At 38.0% G+C, this 22,107-nt stretch overlaps 1 protein-coding gene across 1 annotated transcript; it reads left to right on the forward strand.

Moving 5' to 3' along the window:
• Nucleotides 1–358: 358 nt before the first annotated feature.
• On the forward strand, nucleotides 359–13,067 carry UFM1 (ubiquitin fold modifier 1). The gene is made up of 6 exons (XM_055317352.1): nucleotides 359–447; nucleotides 524–580; nucleotides 5,821–5,878; nucleotides 10,060–10,099; nucleotides 11,341–11,373; nucleotides 12,657–13,067. Coding segments are annotated over exons 1-6 (258 nt in total). The 5' UTR covers nucleotides 359–445; the 3' UTR covers nucleotides 12,725–13,067.
• The last annotated feature ends 9,040 nt before the right edge of the window (nucleotides 13,068–22,107 follow it).

Here is a 22,107-nt window from a genome sequence, read left to right on the forward strand (position 1 = left end):
CCCGCCCGCGCCCCGCCCGCGCCCCGCCCGCGCCCCGCCCCTCGCCGCGCCTCGCCGCGCCGCGCCCGCCTACTCTGTGCTCTCACTTCCGCCCCAAGCTGCCCGCTGGGACCTAGCGTCCCGCCGTGTCTTCCCACATTTGTATTGCCTGACTGGAAATACGGCAGGAAATAACCGCAGTCAGAAAAATATTCCTCCATACGATCCATGCTTTAGTCTCAGAACTTTAAGTGCTAAATAAGTAGCTCTTTGCAACACGGAGGCTCCGCCTAGCACAAGCAACCGAAGCCGATGTTCAGGCAGTGCCTTAGACAACATAAGCTTTGGAGGCCCCCACGTTGCGGAGGGAGACGTGGACCTGGGGGAGGGGTGGCGCGGCCCCGGGCACCGCAGGAGAGGGAGACTAGGCGGCGTCGGCGGGGGTCTCCGTCCGCAGGGCTCCGCTATGTGAGTGTGTGCTGACCCCAGCCTCAATCCCTGGCCCTGCTGCACGGCTTTAACTCACTCTGGCTTTCCTCCTCAGGTCGAAGGTTTCCTTTAAGATCACGCTGACGTCGGACCCGCGGCTGCCTTACAAAGTGTGAGTAGCCGGCGGCGGTGGGCCTTGCGGGCTGCGGGAGGAGAGGGGGTGACCAGGCTGGCCTTCGGGCGCTCTCCCGCCCCAGCAGGCTGCATCCCGTCCCTTCCCCCCACCCCAGCAGTGGAGACGGAGACGGAGACGCGAGGGAGCAGGGACGTGCCGGGAACGCTGCGGCTGGTCGCTGACGGGTCCGCGGGACTCCCCGGGCGGGGGGCGGGGGCTGGGGGTGGGGCGGGGGTACGGGTGGCAGGTCCTTGAACAGTCCCTGTCCGCTTCTGATTGGAAAGGCGTTTTGCTGCTTTGACCAGCTGTTAACAGGAAGTAAGGGAAGACAGCCCCGTCCAGGTTCTGAAATTCCTGGAACATGGAGTACTGTCAGGCTTCTGGTTCCTGTGTAAGCGACTCAACAGCCGGGCGTCACAAAGCACTGATCCTCAAATCATACATTTTCTATGTTGGGGTTTAATGAAGAGTGATTAGTGGGAATAGGGAGTGCAGAAATAGGGCACGCGAGGCCCTGTTTTTCTCCTTCAGCAGTTGAGTGATGGGTTGGCACAGGTTTAACAACATACTCACCCGGAATCTTCTGTGATTTTAGACAAACGATTATTGAGGTTATTGCTGCCGGAAGTCGCATAAGATGCGGTAAAGGGCAAGACTTCAGTAGGATTTTTTTCATAGTTAATATGACGAGTATCAAGGCCTCCCTAACGAAACTCTTTAACAGTTGTCATCAGCCTCAGTGACTTAACTATCTGACCCATGCAACTCCTAGCCTTAAGCTTTCTCGATCATTCGTCTCCAGGTAAATCTTTCATCTTATCTCACATAGTTATGCTTGCAGCCTAGAACCGTAAGGTCTTCAGTAACTGCTCCAGCTAAGGTGTCATTTCCAAGTATTCCCTTGTGGATGACCTTGTTTTCTTTTTAAATTTGAGTTACTCTAATATTTTTTCTGTAAAAAAAAAAAAAAGAATTTTTTTTCTTTTCTTTTTTTTTTTTTTTTTTTTGAGATTTTATTTATTTATTCATGAGAGACACCGAGAGAAAGAGAGAGGCACAGACACAGGCAGAGGGAGAAGCAGGCTCCATGCAGGGAGCCGGACGTGGGACTTGATCCCCGGTCTCAGGAATCACACCCTGGGCTGAAGGCTGCGCTAAACCACTGAGCCACCTGGGCTGCCCAAAATGTTTCTTTTAATTCACTGATCAGACCTCTTTTTAAATATTTTTTTCTTTATTTATTTATGATAGTCACACACAGAGAGAGAGAGAGAGGCAGAGACACAGGCAGAGGGAGAAGCAGGCTCCATCCACCGGGAGCCCGACGTGGGATTCGATCCCGGGTCTCCAGGATCGCGCCCTGGGCCAAAGGCAGGCGCCAAACCGCTGCGCCACCCAGGGATCCCTAGACCTCTTTTTAAATCTATCGTTACCCTCTCCCCACTGCTTTACCCCATTCCTTTTCTTCTTACTCTTTTAGAGTCCATGGTCCAGTTACTCTCTGGTGGGTCCACTCACCTCAATTCTGGTGTTCTCTCCCCGGTATGTTTTCCTTGGTGAAACACCACCTCTGAACTCAGCCACTATGTTCCCTACATAACTAAAGGTCTTTACTGAAAATTATACAGTTAGACTGATGGATTTTTTTAAAAGATTTTATTTATTTATTCATGAGAGAGAGAAAGAGGCAGAGTCACAGGCAGAGGGAGAAGCAGACTCCCCACGGGGAGCCCAGTGTGGGACTCCATCCCAGGACCCTGGGATCATGCCCTGAGTCAAAGGTAGGCACTCAACCACTGAGCCACCCAGGCATAGGATCCTAGGTTGATGGATTTTGTATAAAATTCGTAACTGCGCTCATTGGTACCTAACACTATGTTACAGTTCCCAAGTTTTCTTATCTCTTTATTTTCTAAAAGATTTTTAAAACATCTATTCATACTTTCTACAATGCTTTTTTTTCTCTTTTGCTGAAGCCATCAGAGGAAAATGCATCTTTCCATCACCACATCTGTAAAGCTACTGTTACGTTTATAAACCCATAATTTCTTTTCATCATCCTTTTACAAAGGAACACATGATTTTATTCCTATGAAAAGCCAAGCTGTGCCACTTGGGCTTTGGATTTCATCTGTTTCAGTCTTCTCAAGCTTAGAGCAGTTGGGAGTCCAGAGATCCCTCTCTCCTCACCACCTTTGATTTCTCCCTTTATATGGAATTATTCTCATCAGTGTGTGTAGATATTCTCTAGAACAGGAGGGAAAAAGGACAGAGTAGGACAGCAGTAGTATCTGTAAGAGTCCCCAGAACTTTTTACTAGTTCAATTAATATTCATGACTGAATGAATTTAACAGACATACCTACTGTTTGGTGTGTATGTACAATCTGTATATGGATATGTGTGTATATAAAATATGTATGACGTGCATGTATGTAAAGTTAATTATGCTGTATTTCGTATTCGAAGTAAGCGGTAACTAGTACTTGGGTACTGTTAAATGCCATTCGTGAAATTTGTAGGAGAATTTGCTTTGGCTTTTTAATGTCACTTTTCACTTGCAAAGCCAGTAAATAAATGCTTTGATAGATAATTGTGCTTTGAGTTTCTAACATTACTAATAGTTGAATTCTAAAAAGGATTTTTTTTAATATTTTTTTTTTAAGATCTTATTTATTTATTCACAAAGACACACAAAGAGAGAGAGAGGCAGAGACAGAGGCAGAGGGAGAAGCAGGCACCACACAGGGAGCCCGACATGGGACTCGATCCCGGGTCTCCAGGATCACACCCTGGGCGGCAGGCGGCACTAAACCGGGGCTGCCCAAAAAAGGATGTTTCAATTCCAGATTTATTTTGGGGAATATCAGAGGTTTTATTGTTGTTTTGTTTTTTGATAGATTAACTCTTGGTATTGCCATTAAATTATGGAAATGTTGAATCAGATATGCTCATGTATATAGGATGAATTAAATATACCTTTAACTCAGTCTGAGTCCTATCTTTCCAATCTTACTCCCCACCTCTTTTCTCCCCTTCTCTTACAACCATAGTTAATCAAAGCTTCAGTCACTGTTCCCAGATTGACAAGCAAGCCCTTTAATCCTCCCTGCTTTTACACATGTTCTTTTTTAGGTTTGGAATGCAGTCTTATGACCACCACTTCTGGACAAACAACACCCTTTAATAATCAGAATGTCACCTCAGTAAGGATTTCTGTAATTGTCCAGGGAGTTATATTTCACCGTTCTTCAGTTTCCTATAGAAACTTTATTCTTAGTTCTTCGTAACAGCGCTTGTCAAGTTCTGTCATATTTTTGCTTATATGTGATATTTATTAAATAGACAAATTTTACCAGTAATTTACTTTTAAAATTTTTTTTTTTAATTTTTTTTTTTTTTAAATTTTTATTTATTTATGATAGTCACAGAGAGAGAGAGAGAGGCAGAGACGCAGGCAGAGGGAGAAGCAGGCTCCATGCACCGGAAGCCCGACGTGGGATTCGATCCCGGGTCTCCAGGATCGCGCCCTGGGCCAAAGGCAGGCGCCAAACCGCTGCGCCACCCAGGGATCCCTACTTTTAAAATTTATCTTAACATACAGAATAATTCTCATTTTTTTTTCAAAATACCAATGTAGTGTTTCAATGCCGGATTTGCAAAATGATGCAATTGGCCAACAAAACAAATTCAAATCTAGATAAAATCTGTGCGGTTGCAACTCCCAATTCCTTTGTAATTCTCTGTCACTTAGAACATGCATTAAAATGTGTTTTCATTTTATGTTTTATTGGATTATCTTTGGACAGTCTCACGAATTTAAGATACAAGTAAAAATCTATTTTAATGAATATCAGTATGACATTTAGGTATGTATTACAGGGACATACCCTGTCTTTAGTTCACAAGTGAATTGAAACTTTAAGGTTTTAGAAGTTCCTTTGAAGCAGAGGTTCAGGAAAACGAATCTCAGTTTCTAAACTGTAAATGTACTACAGAAATATTTGCCAAATACAATTCCCCACTTTGTAGACTGTCACATTCTCATTTTACTAGATGTTTTTAAAACAAATGGCTATCCTTTAGAACTTTGTTTTAATTGTCTCCAAAAAAACAAGGAAAGAAAAGGGAAAAAAATTATTTCCGTTTTCACCTTTTAGTGGTATTTTGGAAAAATAGAATGGAGGCAGCCAAGAATCTATTCACACTTCTCCTATTATGATGTATTGTGGCAGCTAGTGATTTTTATATTCAGAGATCTGTAAACTAAGTGAAGAAATGGGACACATATCTAAGATGTTACATAATGGTAATTTATTAAAACATTAAAGAATAATACAGTGGTGACAAACAGAAGTTACAAAGAGAAATGTTAGCTTGCCAGTCACTTCCCTCTGAAAGATACTGTTTTTCAGTCTTGAATGATTTATTTCACATTAGGAGTTTTTTATATATATTTTTAATCTCTTTCTGTGTTTTTAAGTGTTTTCTTAGGGTATAACGTCAATTCTGTTTTTAGTTTTTAAATTGGAAAATTCATACAAATTAATAATCATTAATGATTAATTAATTCATACTGATTAATCATTAATCAGTAGTTTTTTGTATACTTAACACTGCAAGTTAGTGACAAGATCACATGTTACCCTCCAAAATATTGTTTCAGATTGTATTAAGCCCTTTTTCTGATGATGATTTAAAGGTAGAAGATCACTTCACATTTTATCATAGTGAACATACTCATTTTCATCAACTTAGTCTACTATTTTAGGCATGATTATTAAACGCACACAGAAAGGTTCATCAAAAGGTGAGGGGGTGTGGATGCTTCCCAGGTAGTCTCTTATGATGAAAATGACTTTCCTGCATCTGGTGAAGAGGTGTTTGGACTGGAGATGGAAAAGGGGACTAAAGACCTAGAAGAGATGCAACTTTTTGAAATTCATTTGTGAATAAAAGCATCAGGCTATATGCTAGATCTGTTTGAATCAAAATATTAAAAATATAAAGTTTCCTTTATAGGTTAATTTTCAGGTGGAGCTGTGCGCATCATTTCAGCTATAAAACTAATTGCTTTTTTTTTCTCATTTTAAAGTTAATGAACATAGCATGCAAAATAGACAACTTTCAGCCTCAAAAGACCCCCTTGTCCAGCTCTACTACATTAGCCAAAATAAGGAATGAGGGGCTTTAAGAATAATCACCTTTTTAAAAAATTCTTTTTAATTCTTCTTGCAGACTTAGTGTTCCTGAAAGTACACCTTTCACAGCAGTCTTAAAGTTTGCAGCCGAAGAAGTAAGTATAGAATTTGGAACAACCTGTATGAAATGCAGTTTAGCAGTATCTTTGTCAAAAGTCTTTAAATTTGGGGGCTCCTGGCTGGTGTAGTTGGTTAAGCATCTGACTCTTAGTTTCAGCTCACATATGGTTTTAAGATTGTGAGATGGAGTTCTGAGTCTGCTTGAGTTTCTCTCATCCTCGCCCTCTGCCCCTCCCCCCTGCTCGTGCATGCATGTGCACATGCCCGCTCTAAAAAATAAATAAATTGGAGTGGGTTTTTTTTTAAGTCTTTAAATTTTGCATGTACTTTGACCCACCGCTTCTATGCAGATTTATTACTAGGTTTATGCTGTCCAAAAGTTAAACCCTACTTCACTTAAGATGTAAGTGAAATGGGAGCTAAAACTTAGAGAAGTAGGAAGATTGAGTTAAACAAATCGATCCCTCTATTTAATGCAACCATTGAGAATTATAAGGAGGGGTGCCTGGGTGGCTTAGTGGGTTAAGCTAATCTGCCTTCAGCTCAGGTCATTATCCCAGGATCGTCGGATTGAGCCCCACATCGGGCTGCCTGCTCAGCAAGCTGCCTGCTTCTCCCTCTCCTTCTGCTGTCCCTCACTTTGTTCTCCGGCATGTGCGCGTGTTCTCTCTCTCTCTCTCTCTCTCAAATATTTTCTAAAAGAAAATTATAAGATAAAGTTTTACTGAAATTGAAAAGGTTTGAGGATATGGGAGTTTTTTTTAAAACAGCACCATTATTTAACAGTGTAATTGTAAACATTTTTACTCATTTTGATTCTAGAATTAGAATTTTTTTCTTTATCATTTTTTTCAAGTTTTTTTTGTATGAACATGTTGACTGATTGCTTTTAAAAGTGTACAGTCTTGGGGGGCCTGCCTGAGTGGCTCAGTCAGTTAAGGTGTCATGATCCCAGGGTCCTGGGATGAAGCCCTACACTGGGCTCCCAGCTCAGTAGGAAGCCTGCTTCTTCCTCTCCCTCTGCCCCGTCCCCTGCTTCTATGCATACTCTTTCACGTGCTCTCTCTGTCAAATAAATAAAATATTTATAATGATAAAAGTTGTGTATGTAGTCTTTTAAGGCATTTTGGGGTTTTTTGTTTTTAAAGAAAGTTTTTTTTCATCCAGAGTTACCAGATGCATCTATAAAGCAACTCAGTGGACATAATACTACAAGAGTAGCTTAGTCCGGTGGAAACAGCATAAAAATGTGACTTGGGAGACTTTTAATTGTCATTATCTGTGTAACATGGGAAAGCCTCTCAATTTCCTTTTTCTTCAAATTTCATATCCTGTAAAATGGGAGTAACTATTATCTATCCTTCCTGTCTGATTAAATGATTTTGAGTAAAAATAGAATTTTATTTACTGATACTTTGTGAAGTTAAAAGTACTGTACAAATCTAGAGTGACTCAGATCCAAATGTTCTGATTCAAAATCTTCAAAAAAGTTTCTAGTCAGAAAAATAATTTTAGTAAGTAAATTAACTGGCTTACCCCATAATCCTACTCTGAATTTAAGTTATAAATGGAAAATCAGCCAACTCATCAGTGCTTACATGTATTTGTCAGATTATTGACATCATTTATCACTCATTCAGAATTGAACTGAAAAGTGTAGTACTTGTTTTATGGTCAATTTTAATCTTCACCCATAGAGAAGAAGTAGAAAGAAGTAGAAAGCAAATCTGAATACAGCATCAGCATTACTTTCTTTCTTTCTTTTTTTTTTTTTTTTTTCAGCATTACTTTCTGCTGCACAGATCACATGCAAGAACTATTTCTGGTTCTAGGGCATAGCAAGTTCCACAAATTGCAGTTTAAGAAGTAGGCCAATTTGAACTATAATTAATATTATTATATTTTAGTTACATGTGTTCTTTGTAAGGCGAAGGCCTTGTTGTGATCCTGGTCTTCTGATAAAAGTATGAAAAAATCTTAACAGGTATACAATAGGAAATAAACTTAACAAATTTCACATACCTGAATATATTTATTGAGGTTTTAATGTAGCTTATAATCGTTATGAATTGCATGTGTTACACATTTAGAAAGGTTATGACTTTCAGGCAGCAATGAGAAGGCATTTCACAAGATCTTTCCGTGAGCAAGAGTTGACTTGACAAACTGAGAGTCTGTAGATTTAAATCCCTAGTAAAATGTCTTAAAGAAGAAAATTCCCCAGTAGGACTAAGAATTTAAGTAGTGAGTTGTCAAAACCTGAGAATAGCCTTACATCCTAAATTAGAAGATTTAGGAGGTCTGAGAAAGAAAATAAAATTTAAGAACAATAAATACTTTGCATCCAGAAGAAAACTCGTCAGTAGTATAGGCTGAAGAAAATAGTTGCTGAATTTTACATTACTAGAGATGCTTCTTCTCCAGATGTCGGCTTAACTGTTGGTTCTACATTCTGGAAAAGGGAAAGATTATGTTAGCAGTTGCTTACGTTTTTTTATTCATAAATATGCTGCCACTATATGGATGTGACTAAAAATGAATAGCTTATCTTAAAATAAACAAAATCTAAGAATAAGACACTCAGGGTAACTAGAAATTTTGTAATACTCAAGTTTTAGAAATCTAAGATGTCCTATAATTAATCTGGGTATTTGCTCAGTTTCTTTAGATATTACAATCTCTTTAAATAATTTTTTAGGAATTTTAATATTTATGTATTAAAGCACATTTCAGAGTTACTTTAAATTAAGTTTATTTAATTTTTTTTTAAAGATTTTATTTAATTTTATTTATTTATGAGAGAGACACAGAGAGAGAGGCAGAGACATAGGCAGAGAGAAGCAGGCTCCATGTAGGGAGCCCGATGTGGGACTCGATCTTGGGACTCCAGGATCATGCCCTGGGCTGAAGACAGGTGCTCAACCGCTGAACCACCCAGGCTTCCCAAGTTTATTTAAGTTTTTTAAATCCTTAAGAGGACATTTACAAATAAAAATGTACCATAGAGATAATAAAATTAGGTTTATTAAGGAACATAATCCAGTAACAGGTTATTGTTCTAATGCATAGTTAAATTTTTATTTTAAAACTTGATTTTTTAATTAACAAATTAAATTTTAGTTTTTTCTTAACTATGCATGTGACCATTATAAATACCCAGAGCAGCATTTCCCAGAGTATTTTTTCCAAGACCCTAGAACCACAAAACAAAAACCATGAAAAATTAGAATCAGTGGCCAAAGAGTATAGGAAATACTTCATTCACCATTGCCTTCTTGACATTAAGTAAACTGTATTAGCTGCATGTTAAAGGATTTTGAAAAGAATACTACTTTACCTTAGTATTTTCCAAACTCATTTGATCACAGAATTCAACTGTAAAATATCTGTAAAATTAGTCTATTGCATAGAAGTACTTAGTAAATATTCATTAGATAGATGAATGAACTTATGAGGACATGAACACATTTTGACAATTGCTGGTCTCTAGAGAATTAAAAGAAGACCTCTCCCTTTAGCTACTAATAAGTTCTGTACCATATTTTATTGATTCAAAAAAATGCATCTTTTTACACCTCTGGAAGTAGATCAGTGGGTCTTACTCTGTTAGCCGAGTGGCTATCGCATAATTGTCTAGTTGATATCACCTGCATCTACATAAACTAGTTATTTCCTGGTGGCATAGTTAGATGGTACATTCAAAAGAGAATTTGAGGAAGGAGTTTGAGCTTTGGTTGGTCTTCCATTAAATGCAGGAGAGCATTTGTTTAACATTACAATTTCTACAGACAAATTTTAGAAATGTTCTAAGCAATTGTTTTTATTTTTCATTATGTAAGTGTTAAAAATGATAAAAGTAGTATGTCTCAGTCTGAAAGAGTAAACATTGATCATAGATTTATTGACAGCGTTTTTCTATTTTTGTAATGCATAAAATAAGGTGCATTTTACAATCTGTGGTGTCCTAGAGGCAGTGAAATCCAGTATTTAAAAAATATTGTTCATTAAAATAAGCAAATTATAGTATTTCCTTTGGTGACATTATTTATCCTAACAGAAAAATTACATTTTAGGATTATAGAATTGATTATATGTATGCCATCCTTGCTAACCGCTTTTATAGTTTATACATATTTTTTATATGTTTATATATATTTTATTTATATAGACTTGTATAAAGATAAAAAGTGTATTTTTTCCTTTTTCTCCCTTTCAGTTTAAAGTTCCTGCAGCAACAAGTGCAATTATTACCAATGGTAAGAATTCATTTTAAAACTATTACCACAGAGCTATAGAAATTGTTTTAAAAAGTCAGATTAATTAAAATCGACTTAAATAAAAAAGACCAAAATTTATATCAACATAAATGATACATGTAATTGTAAACACTAAGTCAAGATTATTGTCCGTAATGAGCTGTTTTCAGGGTTTTTAATGCTTTTGGTATAGTGTAGCACTTAACAGTATCTTGTGTCCTTACCGTTTCATGCCAGATTACTAAAAATAACTTTTCTGTGTATTTATTAACAAGGTGTGTTGTTTTTTAATAATTTGTAGATGCTTCTAGAATATAGGACGTTGAGTGGGAATATACCTTTGCTATGGCTTTTTTGTTGTTTGTTTGTTTGTTTGTTTGTTTTTGCTATGGCTTTTTATTGCTTTCCTGACAGTAAACTATTTGTTACAAGCTTGAAATAATTATGATTTCGTTCAGTTAGGTCTATAGTTTAAATTCTGAATATCTTAGAATACTAGTAATTGAGATGGAACTAGCCCTGTGAGAAGGTACCGAAATAAGTTGAGGAGTAAATATTGCAGGAAGGCCTTAATGGTCTTGCAGAAATACAAGGTAGTATTTGTGGGTGGTGGCCAGTGGTTCATCTGCAGTCAGGGCAGCCCAGATATGACGGGTTTAATGCACGGTAGCATGCTTTAGTTTATATGTGACAGAATTTCTCATTCTGAAATATTCTATATGTTGTCCCATTGAAGTGTTCCTCTACCTGAAATGAAAGCTAGCCTACTTTACGGAAAGTTTTAGATTTACAAATGAATTGCTGTTAGGAAAGTGCCTTGTAAACTATCATCAGGTTTCCCTGCAACTTAAATTAAATGAGTTTGTGGGCTTTCCTGGCCTTAAGATTTTATGCCCAGGAGCAATACATAAATGATTAAGAACAGACCTAAGGCTTCTTTTGACTTTTACTTTTCACTGGGTGTGGTGTAATAGAATAAAAACTGTCTTCTGTGGAACTTAATCAGGATCATCGCATTGGCAGATATTCTCATCTAATCCAGCAGTGTGTGTAAATGCATAATAAGAACAGGATTTCAACAGGTAACCTACCTGAAAGATTTGTCATTCACGTTTCTGGATTTAAATTGTTTGGCTTGTGCCTATATACTCTGTAGCGACAGATCTCTTCTTGTTACTGTATTAAACCATTTTAACTTGAGAAATAAAAGAACTTAGGTAATTTTACAATTTATTTTCTAGATGGAATAGGAATAAATCCCGCACAGACTGCTGGTGAGTATCTGTGTGAAACTTCTGGAGTTGTGGATGGGGCTACACATGTCAATTGAAACTGAACATTTAATTCATTCTAATTAGAATCAAGAGGATTTTTACCAGGATGATAGCTGTTTTTTAAGGATTATATAGTAGTCTTTATCTATGTGTCTGAGTAATAATTTGTTTTGTGATGGGCATCAGTTATATATGCTTTTGGCTACAAGAAAGCCAAAACCTCACTAGTAAGTATTAAAGGTGCTTAAGCTTGTGTTATCCATAGTAGCATTCAGTACGTGCTAGCTGTCACTATTATTTTAAAGAAGTATGGTCATTAAAATTTCAAGAGACTTAGTCCACACTTAGAACTACAGTGCGGTATATTAATGTCCTAACAAGCAGGCAAAGTAAAAGTAGTCTTAAACTTTTTAATAGGTAATTTTATATTTTTAGATGTACTTTTTGTTGGGTTATCATCTAATTATAGTATTTTAAAATTAAGCATGTTTTAATGTAGTGTGATCTCAATTTGAGTAGTAGTTATGTTTAAATTACTATATTCTGAAGTACATCTGTACTGTACAAAATTGCAGTGTCTTCATAAGGCCTTGGAATTGAAATTTAGCCATGTAGAAAATGAAGAGGGATGTAAAATTGTAACTTTTTTGCTTTAATCAGTGGTTTTAAGTATATAATGTTATTAAGATTATTGAAAATTATGAGGCATTTTATTGTGGAGGTATCTTGGGTTTAAAGGTTTTATTTTTTCTTATTGTAGAAATGTTCAGTAGTTCATATTGTTTGAGTTCCTGCTTATTGTAACACGTTGCGTGTTGTATTATTACCCTTAAAAGTTGAATTGTGTGTATCATGGGGCGTGAAGAAAATTTCAGCAAGCAATTGAGCAAAAATAGATTAGATCAGGTTTCTAAACTTCGGTCATTTGTGGTAATCTATATTTACTGTTTTTTTCTGTCCTTAGGTATTTTAATGTGTACTAAATTAGCAAATGTTGATGGTTAAATTAAGTTACATTGTTGTTTGCTGAGTGTATGTGTTAGCACTTTTGTGGCTAGTGTTCTTATTTAAAATTTTCAGATATGGTTGTGTTGTGAGAATGTGAGAGGAATGGGAACAGGCCTTAAAAATAAAAAGCATGGAGTTAGATTCTAAAGTTACTTGAGCTTCTGTACCTACTTACTTTACACTTCTTTGTATCTTGTATTATGATAGTTGTTGGAATGCTAAGATAACTTGTCATTTTTAAAATACCTGACTTTATGTTTTATTTGTTTGTGTAGGAAATGTTTTCCTAAAGCATGGTTCAGAACTTCGAATTATTCCTAGAGATCGTGTTGGAAGTTGTTAATATCTGCTGCTTGGAACATAGGATGACCTTTCCAAATAAATATTGGTATTGTTGTAAAACTGAAATCAGGCATTTAAAACTATGAAAAGACCAGTAGCTGATGAAATAATGAAGGGTGGCTCTGTCCCTTCTTGTTATTCACACTCTTCTTGTGACAAGGGAATGTTTATGCACAAAGGGTACCATCTCCACAGAAGATCATAGTCTGTCATTGCTACCTCACAACACGTAACAGGTAGTTCATTTGGGCTCAGTGGATTATCCAGCTGTATTTTGTAAGTGGTGGATGCTTCTGATAATTCTTACTGAGAACATTTGGAAAATTAAAGTTTACCAAATTTTCTGTGTGTCTGAGTTAAAATTTTATAAAAGGACCATGGGACATACATGCTTGCTCCAGATGCTTGATAGCATCTGACTTGGAGACTTAAAAAAAGTTGAATTCTTAATTGTATATTGTTTATGATAAAGGACATAGACATAGCAATGAATAGTTAACTATCTCAGCTTTTTATCATTTAGGTTTTGTTTATGTTTCAGACTATATTAGAGACCCCAAAATGGAATTTTTTGATCTAGCCCTTATGTACAAAATTGATATCCCACACCAAAGAGTTTTAACTGTGATCTTGCAGAATACAGTACTTGGTAGGAACTGAGAATAAAGTAGAAGCATTCTTTGCTGAGTTATGTATCCTTTATCAGTCTCTTAATACGACTTTTAAAACAGGAATCCTCAAGAAATCCTTGTCTTATTGAGGGTAATATTTCTAAATAGCATTCAGGAAGAGAGTATTGGAAAGATGTCAGTTCACAACAGAGCTCTAGGAAATGCTAATTGGAAATCCTGATTATTATGCTTACTAAAGACCCAACATTAAAAAAAAAAAAAAAAGACCCAACATTTAAGGAGGTGTTTAGTCACTGATATGAATAAGAAGTCAGGAAAAGGATCCTATGAAAGCTCCAATGACCAGTTTTTTAGTAAGGAGGAAGGAGACAAAAGACAGTGTAGGGGAACAGAAAGAGTGTCACAGAAAAAGCCAACTGGATTGGCAAAAGCACAGAGAGTAGGTTGTGGAGAACCAAGAGGGAAAGAAAATAGGACATTGTCAGAAGGAGTAGAAGGGCAATCAGAGAAAGCAAAGTAGGCTTAGTCAACACACAGACTTCAGAGTTCCCCTTATGATAATCTAAAAAATGATATGCATAAGAGAAGATTTTATTTGCCCTTACAGAGGAAATTAATATCTATATAAATCTTGGAAGATGAAAGGAAGGTTCATAGTAATTCTGAACCAGTGCTGGGCCTGCTATAGTCTAGATGGTGAGCTCCCTGGAGGCAGGCTTTGTATCTATCTTGCTCTTTCTAGACCTGGAAATGTAGCAGGCTTTCAATAAGTACTTGCTGAATTATTCATGAATAAAGTATCTCTAAGACCAGTTTTTATCTAAGCGTGTTTCAGTTACCTTCCCTGTCAAAGGCCATAGGTTCATTGAGAAAAAAATATGAAAGGACTGCAACAGGGTCAGCATCTCAAGGGTGACACTGATAATTAAGTTTAAGAAACTAACCAGTTGCTGTCATATATTTGACAGACGAACAGTAAAATTCTGAATTGTAAAGGTAGAAAGGTATGCTAATATTTGGGAAGTTTTTATTCTTCTAAACAAAAAATGCTCAAATGTATGAATACCCATTCCCTGAAAAAAAAAAATTTTTTTTAAAGATTTTATTTATTTATTCATGAGAGACACACAGAGAGAGAGACAGGCAGAGACACAGGCAGAGAGGGAGAAAGCAGGCTCCATGCAGGGAGCCCGATGAGGGACTTGATCCCAGGTCTCCAGGATCAGGCCCCAGGCTGAAGGCGGTGCTAAACTGCTGAGCCACCCAGGCTGCCCCCATTCCCTGAATTTTTTCATTTAAATTAGATTTCCCTCCATCCTGTGTCTACAACAAAATCTGCCTGCTTTGTTACATAAGTTATGATATCCTCTGCCATAAAGTAATTTCTTTGGTTTTAAAAATTTTGTTGTAGCTAAGTCCCTTAAATTACATTTTCCTAAAGAACTAGACATTTTGTTATTAAGTAATTGTGATCTGTAAGTTCTTTGTGCAGAATGTTTTGAAATGTCGTATTTAAATACATGATTAGTATATAATATCTATGAAAATACATTTGTCATTCTGTAAGCTGTATTGTCTACTCTTACTTCATTATTAAAGCTCTTAATCAGCAAGCACATCCATTGAGCCAGTATATAGCGTATGTTGAAAAAAAGGTGAGCAGGGGCAAAGATGTAGGTCATAGAAATGAATATATACTTCCAAATTCCAGTCCCTCTTCAGAAACAACAACAAAAAAGAGATTAAAGTAACTGGGTAGGCTAGTAGGTTCTAAGTGTAAGTGACTATCAGAGCCACCTATAGAATTAAAAACATGGATCTCTAGAAACCACCTCAAAAATTTTGAATCTTAAAATCTTGCATGTTACATAAGAATCTGTTTACAAAAAGCAGTCCTGGTGATTTCTGTTGTGCAGCTGGGTTTGAAAATGATAAGGCCAACCTTTCACTTTGTAGATGAACAAAATTCAGTGCAAGGGTATGTTCTAGAATCTTGGAAAGTATACATTCCATTTCGTGGTTCTCTAGTAGTTGACTAAGTGCAGAGAGGCTAGCTAATGACTCTGGTCATAAAGCCCCCCTTTACATTGTTTTTAAGTACAATAGTTTTTATGGATATTTTATTTCCTAAAATTAGTTATTTGAAAGAAAAGTTAATGGGAAGAAAATGCAGTCCCCTTGAAGCCCCCTTTTCCCAAATTAAAATATTAAAAATCTATCATAATCTTTTACCCAAGTCATTGAAATATTTTTGAATTTGAAAGTATTAATACACTTTAATGGAGCAATTCTAAGTTGACTGCTCCCAAGGCTGTTTACAAAACAGTCAATTACATAGGTAAATCATATATGCATATATATATATATATATATGTCTATATACATATGCATATTTATATATTATGTCGGTTGTGGTTATATATGTACACATGTATATATAATTTACATAAGTAATTCACCCAAAAGAAATGTATTAAACATCCACTGTGTGTCACATATTTGGATATACTTCCACTTACCTCATTTTCAACAATTCCAAATTATCACCATTTTACAGAAGAAAGAGACTGAAGTAGATTAAGATTTGAATTTGACCCCTTTATGACTTTGAAACTCTTCTCATCATAGTAGAATTTTCTAGTATCTTTTTTATCGTATACGGTATACCAAATCTGTATGTGTATTGAATTATAAATTTAAAAATATAAAAGAAAATGTGTAGGGCTTAAATTCTTATTTCAGAATACTTAATATGTATGTAATAATCATGAATGGCATTTTCAATACATGATGTAAATTTGGTGGTAAATATGGTAAAAATCATAGGACATTACAGTAAAAGTCAATCAAATAAAGATAATTATGATTCTGGTGCCACTCCATAGACTGGCATAATGGGAGCAGGACTATGGCACCATATTCATAAGCTCCATCAGACAATTTATGTTTCTGTAATTTTATGTATCTTGCAGATGCAACTACAAGATTGGTAATCTTCTAACCAGACTATTGCCCATAAGCCCTCCAAGACAGAAATTCTGGAACCACCCTATGATAATACTGGAGATAGATAAATCATTATTTAAATCAGGCTATGTAATTAAACCATTCTTCCAAATTGCTTAAGCCAGGTATTTGGAACTCACTAGATTTTATTCCTTTCTTTTGCCATAGCAAACCCATCACAAGATTCTTTTTTGATTGCATTTATGAACTCTGTCTCAAGATCTACTATAATTAAAGCTCTCATCCTCTCATAAATGATGTTGGAAAAGCTTCTAGTCCCTCTGTTCCCTCTTTCACACTACTGTAATGGGGTTTTTGGCATGGAAATACGATTGTGTTCCACTAGTCGAAATCCTACTGAATAAAAATCTATATGTGACCTGTTACACCCTTCATGAACTGTTCAGTCAGCTGTTACCACAACTTTCTCACAGTTTCCTTCTCTGATTTGCACTGCAGCTATACTGAACTACAAATATTTATTATCTCTCTTGTGCCATGGTCTCACACCTCTATGCCTTTATGTTCTACAGTGGTCTTTCCTGAGAAACCTAGGATTGATTCTTCAAGTTTAAAAGCCATGGAGCCTTTCCTCACTCCTCCCAAGCAGAGCTAGATGTTTAACTCTCTAAGAAACCATTGCAATTCGTACATTACCCCATTGTAGCAATTGTTAAATGCAGAGTCTCGTATTTGTCTCTGATTTAAAGTATAAATTTTATAAAAGCAGCATAAGATTGTGACTAAAACAGGATTTCCAAATTGCCTTGCATGTAATAGGTAACAAGTACTTTGATCAAAAGACTACATAAGAGGATAAAAACTTTGAAAATTGCAACAATTTGTAGCTCATGCCTAATAACTTCTGCTAGAATATGTGGTTAATGAATATATTCCTCACCATTTCTTGTAGTTGAGAATTTAGTCTGACTTAAATGAATTAATCACTTTTAAAATTGAAAAGCAGTCTCCTATTTTTAACATATATTAATTATTAGCTATATCATGGGAATTGCTAAATGCTGGAGATGAAATAAAATTAAGACTCATTCCTTTGGGTCCCCAAAATTTACCCATTTCAGAAACCATAAAATCCACATAGCTGTATGGGAAATGAAGATGTTTACCAAGACCTATTTTAATGTGCTGGGCACAGTGCTAGGCACTTCACAAGTATGATCTCTAATCCTTAATCTCTGTGCAAAATGCTGGTATTAATTTTTTCTTTAATGTTAAGTAGCCAAGATTTAGGTTAATGTGTCCAAAGTTAGAATGAGATCGGCTCCTAGGGCTATATGATTATAGACTCTACCCTGCAAATCATTACATGTTTGCTATCATTTTCCTAGAATTATATTGAAATATTTTTCCAGACTGAAAAAGGGTACTTCAAACCTTGCTTTTTGAACATTTCTGTGATCTCACTTGGCTTGAAAAATTTAACATTCATTAATCTGTATAGATGCACTTGGGCTCTTTTTCAGTATACATACAACAAAAAAATTGTGAGCATCCAAAAAGAGGCTCTATTATCTGCTTTGCTTTATAGAGGGTGTTGTGGTAATTGTCTGGATGCGAAACAGCAGCCAAGATTGGCAGACAAACCGGCATAAATCTCTGATTTTCTGGCAAAACTCGTTAGCAATGTAAAAAGTGTTATTGAGAGCATATTGTGATGATGCATCATGTCAATATTTGTTTGGCTGTGTAACACTGGATTTAATAAATTCTTAAATGTACAATTTACAGCTGATGAGCTGTTTTAGAAATAAACTGTGGTATGTGTTGTCAGTGCCACAAACATTTTGATGTCTCAAGTACTTGCCTCTGATTTTCTAGATAAACGTATAGATGGATGAAGATTTATTGAATTATCCTTCAGTGTGAAAGTTAGGCAGGAATGAATAAGTAAATGAGTGAATCACAGAGATATCTTAATCCTTTATGAGTTCTCCCATAAACCCATTATCTGCTAGACTGTTTTACTCAATATTCTCAGTTTGGGCATAGGATTAGAAAATGCCTAAAACAAATTGTTTGCTTATTTTCTTGGTATGGGAGAGAGATCTACCTGGCGCTTTGAGCCTAAAACCTAAATTATAAATGGAGAATCACTATTCATTTCTTCCTAAAAGAGAGTACGTATGAACAACTAATATTTCTTGAGTTTTTAGTATTAGGCACTGGATTTTAGCTTTTACATTCTTATTTAATCCTCATTGTAGTCTATGAGGTCAATAATATCTTTTTCACCATACTTTGGATTATTAAGAAGCTGGATTTTTCAACAAGATTTGGTATTTTTCCCGAAGTTCTACAACTAATAAGCAGCTAAGGTGTAACTCCTACCTTACCTGTGCTACCCCAGGACATAACACTCCTGGCCACTGCACTGCACGGCCTCTGGCCTCTGTGCCGGGGACCCTGGGGCATTAGCCTCGTTCAAAAGCTAGAAAGCTGGTGCCTCTCTCTGGCCACCTGCCTCTCTACCAAGCTGCTGCTTCCTCATCCTCCTGACCTCAACCCTTCCATGTAGCTTGAAGCCCCTGAGAAAGGAGGGTGATGTGAATATAATTGCATCCATATTTCTTCATGTTGCTTCATAGCTATCTACTTGAAATTCTTGCATTCCTTTATTTAGGCATTTATTTACCAAGGATGCGAGGATGATCTAGACCATCTCACTGCTCTTCAGAGTTAAAGTCCATGCTCCCAAGGCATGGAGAGCAGGCTGTGTTGGCAGCAGTTTCTAGCAACCTCAGCCATCTTCCGTAGGTCTCATTGGATGTTTTTGTCCCTCATTTGAGGCCTGACAAACCCCCATTACAGCTTCCGACTCATAAAACTTTAGCCTCCACCAGATAATTTAAATGGGGTCTAGTAAAGAGTACAGGATCCCCAAGGCCAACATCAGTGAACCTGGGGATAAGGTTAGAAAGCAAAAGAGGCAAGGCGAGAAATCAAGGTAGTAACCAAAGATGGACAAAAATAGTTAACACTTGGAATTCAAGAGTGAAGATGGAACTAATTTCCATCTTCACTAGACTGGAAGACTCGTCAAGGATCAGAAATCTCATGGGTAATGGTCAAGGCATAGTAGGTATTTTGGGGGTATGAAGTGGCAAGAGCAGTGGGTAAATTAATATGGGTGTGTCTCAGAGAGTGTTCTGAAATTGGAAATTCAATCTGACACAACTACTATACCAGCCAAGAAGCAGAAGGAAATCTGAAGTCTAGCACCTGATCTGTTCAGTCGTTCCTGGTGAGAACCAAAGAACCGTATTAGGAAAATGCTTAACTAGGTTACTATAATATAGTGTGTTATTAGAACAGATACAGAGGATGCACATAATTATGATTTTTAGAAACTTCACTGAAAATAAGCTGTAAGAATAACTTCAAATTAATTTTTCAACTGATCTTGCTCTTGTACTAAATGTCTAGAGTGACCAAGTTAATATCAATGAAACAATATGGTGTCCAAAGTAAGAAATAACAATTTCAAAGTGTAAGCCTATGTATTAGTTTGCTGTAAAAAAAGTACCAGAAACTAAGTGGCTTATGCAACAGAAATCTGTTCCACAAACAATTATGGAGGCTACAAGTCTGAAATCAAGGTGCCAGAAGGGCCGGTTCCTTCTGATGGCTCTGAAGGATAGATCCATTCCAGGCCTGTCAATCCACATCTTCCCTCTTTCTTTGACTCTTTGTTTTAATTTTCCCTTTTTATAAGAGAATTGGGACCAATACCAATGACCTCATCTTAACTAATATCTGCAGTGACCCAATTTCCAAATAAAATCACCATCTGGGGTACTAGAGGTTAGAATTCCAACATATCTATTTTGTTTTGTTTCTAGGTGGTTGGGGAAAAGGAACACAGTTCAACCAATAACAATCCATCTCATACTGCTGGTCAGCTGCAGCTTCGCAGATAAGCCTATAGGTGATTTTCATAAACTTACAAAATGTGCCCCCCATCCTTGCATGTGTGAATACAATTCACAAGTCTAATCAGAAATTTATGAATAAAGCTCCATAATTTAAAAAGTCAACTGAATCCATTGGAATAAGTAGAAGGGGAAATAGAAGGAAGAGGGAAATGCATTTTAATCCCCAAATTTCACCTTATTAGCCTTTTCCAACAATCCATTCATTGCCTAGTGCTGATGCAGGACCACAGCAGCCATGACACTGAGTTGTCTTTTCTTTCGGCCCTCCCTTGGCCACGCAAAGGGCAGAGCTCTAAAGGCCCGCAGCTGAAGGAAGAGAAGTTCTGGCACATAATTCAGACACCTTGGTAATTAGTACCCAGTCATCAGCTCGAGTCGTTGACAGTGGCTGAAAGGTCTGTAGTTGTTCGATCTTTTAGCTTGGGTGTTCAACTGTATACAACTCTGTCGTTCCAACAAATGAGAAGTTGGGTTTTTTTGTTTGGTTTGGTTTTTCTTTTTGATAGCCATACAGCATTTTTCATTGGCTACACTAACTTGCAAAGATGCAAAAAGCTATATCCATCATTCAGACACCCATTTGGTACCATAAACAAAAAAAACAAACAAAAAAGTGTGGGTATCCAAAGTATCTTCTAAGCCTAAGCAGGGAGAGGCTGTTAACCTGGAGACACCATATTAAACGGGAAATGGAAGCAGCAGAGCCAGTTATAGGTATATTTCTGCTTGTTGAAGAGACTTCAAAATAGGTTTTTTAAAAAAATCTGCCTCTAAAGACTTCATTTTCAATAAAGTAAGAAAAAAAAAAAAAAAACCCGACAGGCCATACGTAAAACAGAACGACCACCCCACCCCGCCTGCCAAGGGAGGGCGGCTGGAGGCCTCCCCGGGCCGCTCCCGAACCGCCGGAGCCGCGGCGAGCCTCGGAGCTGTCGTCGTTTCAGACGCTGAGCAAAACGCACTTCCCCCATCTCTAAACTTGGTAATTAGGTGTGTTTCGTTGGAGTCAAAGATAAAGTGGAGAGCGAAGCTCCCCAGGCGCAAGCCAGTCGCCCGCGGGGCCCGGAGGAAGCGAACCCCCTCGGGGCGCTCGGCCGAGCGAAGGCTTCGCCCAGCGTCCCCCAGCGCTTCACGGTGATCCAGTTGTGAGTCCGTTTAACGGATGGTGGGAGGCATGGAGCGAGCCACAGGGCGTAGAAGGGGGACTCCAAGCCTCGCTTCCCGGCCTCGGGGCTCCCGCTCCTCCGCTCGCGCCCGGCAGCTCAAGCGCGGGAAGGGAACACGCAAACGAGCCGCTGTCACTTCCTCACTTGTCATCCAGGTCCTCCCTCTGGCCCTGCTGTCTCTAGCAGAATCCCCCCGGCTACACCTCCCCCTCGCCTGGATCCTCGCGCCCCCGAGGCGCACTCCCGGCCGCGGGGTTGGCGGCGCCGCGTCCACCCGCGCGCCCGAGCTCCGCCCCCGCCGGCTCCGCCCCCCCGCCCCGCCCCGCCCGCGCGCTTGCGGCCGCGCCCTTGGGCCTTGGGAACTCGGGAAGACTGCGTGAGCCTGTGCGCTGGGGATGAATTATTAGTCACCTTTTCATATTACATTTATCCTCCCTTTGTGCTCCTTGAGGGCAGGCACGCGTCTTGTGTCTCTTTCATCACAATCGCAGTAACGAGTATTCCCGGAGCCTACACAGAGCGCGGATTTGCCCGCCCCTGTCGCTAGGGTTTCATGCACCCTCCTAAGAGCACTGAAGAGTATCATCTCTTTCCTCGTTTTATAGACACACAAACTGAGGAACAGAG

This window comes from Nyctereutes procyonoides, unplaced genomic scaffold (genome assembly GCF_905146905.1).
Source record: "Nyctereutes procyonoides isolate TBG_1078 unplaced genomic scaffold, NYPRO_anot_genome, whole genome shotgun sequence".
Taxonomy (NCBI): Eukaryota; Metazoa; Chordata; class Mammalia; order Carnivora; family Canidae; genus Nyctereutes; species Nyctereutes procyonoides.